This window comes from Limanda limanda, chromosome 6 (assembly GCF_963576545.1).
Source record: "Limanda limanda chromosome 6, fLimLim1.1, whole genome shotgun sequence".
NCBI classification, from domain to species: Eukaryota; Metazoa; Chordata; class Actinopteri; order Pleuronectiformes; family Pleuronectidae; genus Limanda; species Limanda limanda.
This window is the reverse complement of record NC_083641.1, coordinates 30,620,401-30,631,793: the sequence shown is the minus strand read 5'-3', so window position 1 is coordinate 30,631,793 and position 11,393 is coordinate 30,620,401. Positions and strand designations below refer to the sequence as shown.

At 44.7% G+C, this 11,393-nt stretch overlaps 2 protein-coding genes across 2 annotated transcripts; both read left to right on the top strand.

The window, feature by feature from the left end:
* The first annotated feature begins 7,671 nt into the window (after nt 1–7,671).
* On the top strand, nt 7,672–8,646 carry LOC133003063 (olfactory receptor 4E2-like). The gene has a single exon (XM_061072651.1). The coding sequence runs from the start codon at nt 7,684–7,686 to the stop codon at nt 8,644–8,646; it is 963 nt and encodes a 320-aa protein (XP_060928634.1). The 5' UTR covers nt 7,672–7,683.
* A 1,162-nt stretch (nt 8,647–9,808) lies between these two features.
* LOC133003062 (olfactory receptor 2A14-like) lies at nt 9,809–10,723 on the top strand. The gene has a single exon (XM_061072650.1). The coding sequence runs from the start codon at nt 9,809–9,811 to the stop codon at nt 10,721–10,723; it is 915 nt and encodes a 304-aa protein (XP_060928633.1).
* Nucleotides 10,724–11,393: the final 670 nt, after the last annotated feature.

Genomic DNA, 11,393 nt, shown 5'->3' with positions numbered 1-11,393 from the left:
TGTTATGGTCAGTGACACTGTAATGTTGCTATAGTTACCTTATCAACACAATGTCAGAGGACTATCAGGACTCTCAGGACCATCATGACTATCAGGACCATCAGGACTATCGGGACCATCAGGACCCTCAGGACTCTATGGACAATCAGGCCCATCAGGACCATCAGGACTCGATGAACCATCAGGACTATCAGGACTATCAGGACTATCAGGACCATCAGCACCATCAGGACTATCAGGACCATGAGGACTCTATGGACCATCAGGACTCTCAGGACTCTATGGACCATCAGGACCATCAGGACCATCAGGCCTCTTAGGACTATTAGGATTATCAGGACCATCAGGACTCTCAGGACCATCAGGACCGTCAGGACTCTATGGACCATCAGGACTATCAGGACTATCAGGACCATCAGCACCATCAGGACTATCAGGACCATCAGGACTCTATGGACCATCAGGACCATCAGGACTATCGGGACCATCAGGACTCTCAGGACTCTCAGGACTCTATAGACCATCAGGACCATCAGGCCTCTCAGGACCATCAGGACCATCAGGACTATCAGGACCATGAGGACTCTATGGACCATCAGGACCATCAGGACCATCAGGACCATCAGGACCATCAGGACTATCGGGACCATCAGGACTCTCAGGACTCTCAGGACTCTATGGACCATCAGGACCGTCAGGACTCTCAGGACCATCAGGACCATCAGGACTATCAGGACCAGCAGGAACATCAGGACTATCAGGACCATCAGGACTCTCAGGACTCTCAGGACCATCAGGACCATCAGGACTATCAAGACCATCAGGACCATCAGGACCATCAGGACTCTCAGGACTCTCAGGACTCTATGTACCATCAGGACCATCAGGACCATCAGGACCATAAGGACTCTCAGGACTCTATGTACCATCAGGACCATCAGGACCATCAGGACTCTCAGGACTCTATGTACCATCAGGACCATCAGGACCATCAGGACTCTCAAGGCTCTATGTACCATCAGGACCATCAGGACCATCAGGACCATCAGGACTCTCAGGACTCTATGTACCATCAGGACCGTCAGGACCATCAGGACCATCAGGACTCTCAAGACTCTATGTACCATCAGGACTCTCAGGACCCTATGTACCATCAGGACCATCAGGACTCTCAGGACTCTATGTACCATCAGGACTATCAGGACCATCAGGACCATCAGGACTCTCACGACCATCAGGACCATCAGGACCATCAGGACCATCAGGACTATCAGGACCATCAGGACCATCAGGACCATCAGGACTCTATGTACCATCAGGACCATCAGGACCAGCAGGACCATCAGGACTCTCACGACCATCAGGACCATCAGGACCATCAGCTGGTCGACCTGGAGGTGATGGCGACGCAGACTTATTCTTCTGCTGATCTTTAAGAGAACTTCCGTCTCAGTCTGAGCCACTGAGGCCGAGGATCCACCAGAGTTCACTTCAGTCTGTGAGTCTCGTCTCATTAATGATTATTTATTTATTATTTATTAATAAGTCAAAGTATTGATCAGAAAAAACACAAAAAGTTATTTTCCACAAATCTGATCGATACATTTGAAACACAGTAAATGTGTAAACTTGTACTGTACATATATAAGTTGGCCTCTTTCAGTTATATACAATAACATTTATAATATTTACATGTGCAAATAAATATATATATAAATGCATATGCCAAAGAGCTGCAGGAGAAATCTCACAACAACATTTGTTCTAATGAAAACACTGATTACTGAAAGTTCAACCTCCAGCTCCCAGAGGCTGAAGTGTCCTCAGGTGGACATGGTTAATGAAGTCCCTCAGGTCAAAGGTCACTGCAGCTCATCAACGTGTTTGTCCCTGAGGCGTCTTCACACGAGATACAGTTTCCACTGGTTCCCTCAGAAAGGACGCCGCACTTTGAGTTTTCCACAGAGACCAATCAGCAGGACCGGTAATGACCTCCCCTCGGACCCGTGGACCTCAGGTCACATGACTAACTGAAAGTTACATGTGAATTTTAACTTTGTCATTCTGGTCGTGTAGAAAACTTTCTGGATCTGTTGTAGTAGGGTCAGAAACCTCAATTCCGTGACCATTCTCTGGGCAAATATGTTTTGACGACTGATTTGACATCTATACAACATTTATAAAAAATTTAGCCCCCATGTCCCTCGCAAAAATGTCGGCATTTTTCGCTAGAGGGCCTAATCCAAAATGGCAGCCGGCACTATCTTGTAAAGGTTACTTTGTTACATTGACCATAAAGATTGTGATTCTGACATCATTTTGACATTTAGACATCCTGTTGACCCCTAAATCCAAGATGGCCACCATCCGGGAGAGCCAGAATCACCATCTTTATCGTCAATTTACCACAAAAAGTGTCCTCATACATTATTTTAGGTGCTCTGGTAAAAGTTAATTTGTGTATCAAAAATTAAGTTTTCGCTCTACCCGATGGTGGCCATCTTGGATTTCGGGGTCAAGATGATGTCTAAATGGCAAAATTATGTCAGAATCACAATCCTTATGGTCAATTTACCCCAAAAAGTGTATTCATACATTATTCTAGGTGCTCTGGTAAAAAAGTAACCTTTACAAGATAGTGCCATTTTGGATTCGGCCCTCTAGCGAAAGGACTGAGAGGGCTGCAGGAATAGAACGTGACAGATGAGACAAAAACAACCAAAGATCATCCGCGTACAGCGCCACCTTCAGGTCTACTCCATTTCTGGCTATACCACATATATCAGGATGAGACCGCAGAGCAATTGCTAGAGGCTCCATCACAATGGCAAATAAGAGCGGACTTAGAGGTCAACCCTGCCTTGTAGAACGATGTAACTGAAAATATTCAGAATTGGTGCCATTTGTCCTGACCAAAGCCTGAGGAGAAGCATATAATAACCTGACCCATGAAACAAATTTTTCCCCAAAACCAAATTTCCCTAAAATAAAAAAAAGATAATCCCAATCTACCCTGTCAAACGCCTTCTCGGCATCCAGAGCTACCAGAGCTTCTGGGAGAGCGATTGGAGAAGGATTACAAACCACATTAAACACCCGTCTCAGATTAAAAAAAGAGTGTCTGTTACGAATAAACCCAGTTTGGTCCAAAGATATAATTGAGGGTAGGACAACTTCTAAGCGTCTGGCTAGCAACTTAACAACAATTTAAAGTCAGCATTCAGCAGGCTAATGGGACGAGATGAACCGCATGAAAGTGGGTCTTTACCTTTCTTTAAAAGCAAGGAAATGCAAGCCTGGTTTAGGGTGTGGGGAAGTGTGCCTGACCTGGAAGACTCAGTGAACATCTCTAGTAGGTGCGGGCCAGCTGTTTTCAGAATGCTTTATAAAACTCGGCTGGAAAGCCGTCTGGGCCCGGACGTTTACCACTTTGTAATGATTTAACTGCCTCCTCAAGTTCAATTGCTGCGATGGGACGTTCCAGTTCCTCAGCAACAACCCGATCCAAAGTGGGAGTGTCAAACCTATCAAAGAAGGAGATCACATCCGCAGAGGTATTACGACAATCAGATGAATATTGTAATTTATAGAATTCCATAAAAGCTTTATTAATTTCCAAAGGATCAGATGTTACACCCGCACCAGTCTCAATTTGAGGAATTAACTGAGATGCAGAAATTTGACGTAGCCGGTGGGCCAAGAGTTTACTAGTTTTATCTCCCTGTTCATAACATTTAGATCTTGAATGTAGCAAAAGTTCAGTAGTGTACTGTGACATGACAAGATCATATTCAGCTTGTAAAGTAATTCGCTCCTTATAAGTATCTGGCAGTTTTGAGACTGCATATACAGAATCTGGTAGTGTAATGCGTTGGGAAGCTTGGCTAACTTCTCTCTTCTAGATTTCCCCTGACTGAACTGCTCTGTTATCAGGGAGCTGTGACCTCTGACCTGTGACCTCTGACCTGTAACCACTGACCTGTGACCACTGAACTGCTCTGTTATCAGGGAGCTGCATCTCTTGTTCCCTGATCTGTCTGTGATACATGTGATCAACGTGCTTCTGCATGGTACTGACCTGTGACCTCTGACCTGTGACCTCTGACCTGTAACCACTGACCTGTAACCACTGACCTGTCGCCTCTGACCTGTGACCACTGACCTGTGACCACTGAACTGCTCTGTTATCAGGGAGCTGTGACCTCTGACCTGTGACCTCTGACCTGTAACCACTGACCTGTGACCACTGAACTGCTCTGTTATCAGGGAGCTGCATCTCTTGTTCCCTGATCTGTCTGTGATACATGTGATCAACGTGCTTCTGCATGGTACTGACCTGTGACCTCTGACCTCTGACCTTTAACCTGTGACCTCTGACCTGTGACCACTGACCTGTGACCACTGACCACTGACCACTGACCACTGACCACTGACCATTGACCACTGACCCGTGACCTCTGACCACTGACCTGTCGCCTCTGACCTGTGACCTCTGACCTGAGACCACTGACCTGTCGCCTCTGACCTGTGACCACTGACCTGTGACCACTGACCTGTGACCACTGACCTCTGACCACTGACCTGAGACCACTGACCTCTGACCACTGACCTGAGACCACTGACCACTGACCATTGACCACTGACCACTGACCTGTGACCACTGACCTGTGACCACTGACCTGTGACCACTGACCACTGACCTGTGACCACTGACATGAGACCACTGACCATTGACCACTGACCACTGACCTGTGACCACTGACCTGTGACCACTGACCTGTGACCACTGACCACTGACCTGTGACCACTGACATGAGACCACTGACCATTGACCACTGACCACTGACCACTGACCACTGACCACTGACCTGTGACCACTGACCTCTGATCACTGACCTGTGACCACTGACCTGTGACCACTGACCACTGACCAGTGACCACTGACCTGTGACCACTGACCTGTGACCTCTGACCTGTGACCACTTGTTCAGCCGTTTGAATTGTGCTGTTTTCATTGCAGCAACCAATCAGACTGCTTGATTTGCAGCTGCACAACCCATTCTTCTCTGATGTCCTCAGGTGTCTCGTATGCAGCCGTTCTCAAACTGAAGAAGACACACCTGTCATCACAATATGATCCACACACAGGACGTCAATCAACTATTTCCATACATATTATTTATTTCATAGCCACAGTAGTTGTATATGAACATGGCATATGCAGTGCAAATCCAATCCCGTCCGTCTCACATGTCCATAAACTGAAGTAACACTGGATCTCCTCCAGCCTGAGTGACCCGGTGTAACAGGCCATAGTATACCCCCGGGGTTAAAATTGGCCTAGGCCAATTTATACCCCGGGGTATATTATGGCCTAGGCCAATTTATACTCCTCAGGCCAGATTATACCCCCATGATATCAGTAGTGTTGAATGATATACACAAGAATTACTTAATTTTTCAACATTTTATTGGGGGTTCGGCTTTGACAGGTAAATTAAGGGAGAAAGCTAACTAACTTAAATCTCAAAACTCTAAATTTATTTTTTGCTGTTGTGTCAGTAATCAAAGGCACGCTTCTGGGGTCTCATTTATAAAATAGTGCGTAGGATTCATACTAAAAGTGTACGTATGTACAAAAGCCGGAAATGGCATAGGCAAAAGATAATTCTGATTTATAAAACCGTGCGCACGTACACCTGAACGCAATGTTCGCTTTATAAATCACAGTCCACCTGGAAGCGTTCGTACGTGGATCTGCCTCCAAATCCGCCCTCCACACGCCCACTTTCAACCATGAATGGTCAATGCAGAGCACGGCCTCTGGGATATTATTTGGAAAGTTTCTTGATTTGTTGTAAGTGATCTCCAGTGCGCTCTGTGCACTGGGTTCTGCGCTCTTTCCCGTCTCCAAAACGTTCGTACGCATGGGTCAGGGTTTTCGTGGAAATACGCAAATTCTCCCGTGAAGTTTGTTTTTATAAATCCCAACGTTGGCGTGAGAAGTGGCGTACGCACGTTTCAGGCCTGTTTGGTACGTACGCAACGGTTATAAATGAGACCCTGGTTCCAATTCCAATTAATGCAGTGTAAATTATCATTAAAATATAAGAGAATATCAAGCCTAGATTTTGAAGATTCAAATTCTTTGATAGCACAATACAACTTCTATGCCTACCTGACCTTAGAGCTAAATCAACCACATATCCACCATGTATAGTTTTGCCTTGGACAGTGTATCCCATGGGGTATACTCTGGCCTAGAGGGGTATAGTATGGCCTAGGCTGTTTTACACCCCGGGGTATAGTTTGGCCTAGGCCAGTTTATCCCCGGGGTATACCCTGGCCCGGGCCAAAGTATACCCGGGTTTAATTTGGGCGGGGGTTAATTTGGCCTGTTACACCGGGAGTTTCTCTCCATGAACTGGAAATTGAATCACACATCGCTCCAGCCTGTTTTCACCTGTAACTCCCCTGATGAGAGGGAGGATGTTGTCACGGTTTTGATGTCGGACTGAATGGAAGTCGACTTCAGGTGGAGACCAGGCCCAGCATCCAGTCTGTCCCTGTCCTTTGTCTTTAAAAAAAAAGGGCTGAAAATCCAGTCTCACACAGGTAGGTTGTGGCAAAAGGCCTGAGAAACATCAAGGCTTTCGGAGACACATCAGTATGCTCCGAGTTCACATGCATCCAGAAAGGTTTCAGGTGCGTCTGTGATCAGCTTCCAAGACGAATCACAAGAAGAATCCTCAAGTCCTTCCTGCTCCCAGGAACTGAGGCCTGCGATCACGGTTCTGGATCCAGCTTCTCTGCTCGCTGAGTGCAGGGACATGTCTCCGGAGCTTCAGGTCCGCAGGTGCTGCTCCATGACACCGGCCTCTCCTCTTTGATGGGAAACTCACACAGGTTGTCAAAGGACTGGTAGTTTTTCTGGACCACTCTTCTGTCCCTTAGCCCGAGCTTCCTTCTCGTGGCCTCTATCTGTCCGTGGACAGGAAACAGGGTCAAGGCTTTTCCTCGGAGGGACGGATTGAGGAAACTCACACGGCCGATCCAAGTCACAGAATCGATCGGACAGTTCACCGACCTCGTCACTCAGTTCAGCACTCGACTCTTTCAGTCACATTTTAACGCTGCTTATTCAGGGACATCAGTATTAATTCAGCAGATTTTTATGAAGATTTATAAAGTGGAGGACCAGTTCAAATCTCTGAGGAAACACTGACAGTCATGTTGTCTGGAAACTGTTCAGCTCAGTAAAAGACGATAATCATGTTGCACTAATCAATCGTTGTCAGTGATTCATCTCGTCCTCAGTCTGAAGAGAAAATGAACTTTAGAATGATTTCCATGTCCGAGGAAGAATCTTTGGTCTGAGTTGCATCATGAAGTGGGTTCTGCTGACGTGGGCGTGGTCTCGGGGGAGGTTCCTGTTGTTAAAGGCTCGTTGATGAGAAGCTGGTCTGCAGCTGGTTCTGTCGGCTGCTTGTGAAACAGACGTCTGAGTGAGTTCAGCTGCAGGTTCACGTGTTTGTGACGCCATGTCCAGGAGCTGCTGTTGCTTCAGTGTCAGAAGGAATGAAAACAAAGGTGATGTTTGTGTTCAGTGAACCAGAGGATTCCAGTTTTTTGGGTGATTAATGTTTTCAATATTTCTAAACAGTTTTTAGACTGAAATCAAAAATGATGCTGAATTCAACGTCATCAACTTCCTCTTACTTTGTTCTTGAGGCGTATTTTCCTGTGGGAGCTTTGAGATACTTGTTCTTCATGTTGACTGCAGTGATTTACATGTTCATCCTGATTTCCAACACGTCTCTGATTGTAGTTATCTGTATGAACAGAAGTCTCCATGAACCTATGTACGTGTTCCTGTGCAGCCTGTTTGTAAATGAACTGTATGGCAGCACAGGGTTGTTTCCTCTCCTCCTGCTCCAGATTCTCTCAGACGTTCACACTGTTTCTCGTCCTCTTTGTTTCCTGCAGATCTTCTGTTTGTACACGTATGTACACATCGAGTTTTGTAATATAGCCGTGATGTCGTATGACAGATATCTGGCCATCTGTTGTCCTCTGCAGTACAACACACGTATGACGGTGAACAAAGCAGTTACCTTCATTATTGTGCTCTGGTTTTACTCTTTTGTGAAGGTTCTGATTACGCTATTGTTAACCATCCGTTTGCCTCTTTGTGGAAACGTCTTGGACAGTTTGCATTGTCATAACTTCCTTGTAGTGAAGTTAGCGTGTTCCGACACCACAGTGAACAACATCTACGGACTGTTCGGAGTTGTTCTGACCGTCTTAGTTCCTCTGCTTCCGATCCTGTTCTCCTACACAAAGATTCTCAAAGTTTGTTTCTCTGGTTCCAAACAGACGAGACAGAAAGCCGTCAGTACCTGCACCCCCCACCTGGTGTCGCTGCTCAACTTCTCTTTCGGCTGTTTCTTTGAGATCCTGCGCAGCAGGTTTGATATGAGCAGCGTCTCCACTGAGCTGCAGATCATCTTGTCTCTTTACTTCCTCATCATTCAGCCGCTGCTCAGTCCCATCATGTTCGGAATGCAGCTGTCAAAAATACGACAAGCGTATAAACGTCTGTTCTGTTCTAAAGTCACGACGGTGTCTGCTCACGAGAATCAGTGACAGCAGATAATTCACAGCATTGCAGCAGATTAAACACCTGACATGTTAGAGACCTGTTATGTTTGAATATGAACTTTATGGAACACGTCAGGCAGCAGATGAGCTGAGGCCTCACTTCTCAGTCACGTGATGGAACATGTGTGTCCTGGGTTAAAGGTCATCTTCATGTATGTGAATATCTACTTGTGTATGTTTACGTTTCATCTGTGAGAAGAGAAGGACAAATTATAGAGTCTTTATTTATTTTTCTATTTTCTATCTATATTCTTTTGTTAGATGATACTGTAACAAAATGCTGGGTCCATCTGGAACTGTAATCTGTGATGATCATCTGTTGATTCTTGAAGCTCTGAGCTTCCAGGATCTTCTGTGTTTGGTGAATCTGAGGCCGTTTGACAGAGCTTCTGATGTGAGACCTTCACGAGTCTGCACGTCAGCTTCACTCACTGCAGGTGGATTCAGAAACATCTCAGAGATGAAGAGGAGGGATGTGTGTCACCTCAGCAAAATGTAAAAGTCACAGACAAAGTGTTGGAATAATTTCACCACCTGTTCAGTTGTTTCTTTAAATAAATTGGAAATAAAACACTTTTAAAATTGTGTTTTCACTTTGTTATCACAGAGTTTTCACTTCGGACTGAGGAAGAAAAAATAACTTGAACGAAGTTAAGGTTCTAAAAACTTCCTGAATGAAGTTTGTATGTTTATAGTCAAGAAATTTCGTAATGTACAAAATATCATGGTTATGACATTATATAATAATATATTAATGACACATATAATCATCTAATGTTAACGATACATATGTATCATGTTTGATAACATGTTAATGACATGTTGACATGAGCAGCGTGTTGTGTACTTCACGTGACACGTATGACGCATGTCTGTTGTAATAAAGCAGCAGTTCTAGGTTCAGTCAGTGCTTCGTCTGCAGGAGACGTGTAGCGTGTTCCTGGAGTCACTCCACATGTATGTAGACTGAGTGAGGAGGGCAGACATGTTTCTGTCTTTTTATCAGTGACAATGTTGTCAGAGTGAAGCTCCGTAAACATGAAGGTAACACGCGTGTTGTTCAGGGAGGTTAATTAAAGCAGAAGGTTTAGAACTTGAGAGTGTTTGATAAACTGTTGTTGTTCTTTAATCAACTCAAACCAGAAACATGATCAATTCAACTTCATCATATTTTATCTTTAGCACTTATTTACCTGTGGGAGCTTTGAGATACTTGTTCTTCATGTTGACTGCAGTGATTTACATGTTCATCCTGATTTCCAACACGTCTCTGATTGTAGTTATCTGTATGAACAGAAGTCTCCATGAACCTATGTACGTGTTCCTGTGCAGCCTGTTTGTAAATGAACTGTATGGCAGCACAGGGTTGTTTCCTTTTCTCCTGCTCCAGATTCTCTCAGACGTTCACACTGTTTCTCGTCCTCTTTGTTTCCTGCAGATCTTCTGTTTGTACACGTATGTGAATGTGGAGTTTTGTAATTTAGCCGTGATGTCGTATGACAGATATCTGGCCATCTGTTGTCCTCTGCAGTACAACACACGTATGATGTGGAACAAAGCAGTTACCTTCATTATTGTGCTCTGGGTTTATTCCTCTGTTAAGTGCTTAGTTACTTTATTGTTAACCATCCGTTTGCCTCTTTGTGGAAACGTCTTAAATAATTTGTACTGTCAAAACTTCCTTGTGGTGAAGTTAGCTTGTTCCGACACCACAGTGAACAACATCTACGGACTGTTCGGTATTTTTCTAACCGTCTTAGTTCCTCTGCTTCCGATCCTGTTCTCCTACACAAAGATTCTCAAAGTTTGTTTCTCTGGTTCCAAACAGACGAGACAGAAAGCCGTCAGTACCTGCACCCCCCACCTGGTGTCGCTGCTCAACTTCTCTTTCGGCTGTTTGTTTGAGACTCTTCACAGCAGGTTTGATGTGATCAAGTTTCCCTCTGAGCTCAGAATCCTCCTGTCTCTGTATTTCCTCATCATTCAGCCGCTGTTGAATCCTCTCATGTTCGGACTGCAGATGTCAACGATACGAAACGCCTGGAAACTCGCAGCGATGTGAACAACTTTAACAAACGTTTAAATGTTTTTTACATTTGTCCTGGAAACTGGACGCAAACGTGTTGATGAACGACGCTGATTTCAAATAAAACTCATTTACACTTCAATGTTTGTTATTGCAGGATTCAGCTTCAGAGGTTGAATCAGAAGCTTCGTGATCTTTAGCTTTAGCGCTTCTCTCATCCTGAAAATGTGACTCAGTGTTTCAGTGTTAATCTCAGACTTCATAAAACATTACGTAAGATTGTTGGAAAAACAAACAGAATACGTCTCCCACAATGCATCTCTTCCCAACAGTAATCTTTTCCTGATGAAGTGTATTGGCCATGTGTCTTAGAACTGTGTATTAATCTATGTATATAATATCTTTATTATTGACATACACACACTTTAACGTGTGGTCAGATACACACACACATCTCCAGCTGGTTGCAAGATTAAACATTCTCATGCTCCGTATCAAACAGGGAGTCTGCCACACAGCAGATTAGACTATAGGGGAGGTTTTCATGCCTTTTCTCACAGTGCTTTCATGAATCATTTCATTATATTAATTCTGAGATATCCTCTCTTCTGTGAAATTATCAGTCTTAGAATGCTTTGAGGCCGGGACACTATGACCTCTGGTTTCACTTCACACATGTAATGAGCACACACTCAGGCAATATGCT

Coding starts and splice junctions, on each gene's coding strand:
- LOC133003063 (XM_061072651.1), top strand. CDS start 7,684: ATGATGCTGAATTCAACGTCATCAACTTCCTCTTACTTTGTTCTTGAG.
- LOC133003062 (XM_061072650.1), top strand. CDS start 9,809: ATGATCAATTCAACTTCATCATATTTTATCTTTAGCACTTATTTACCT.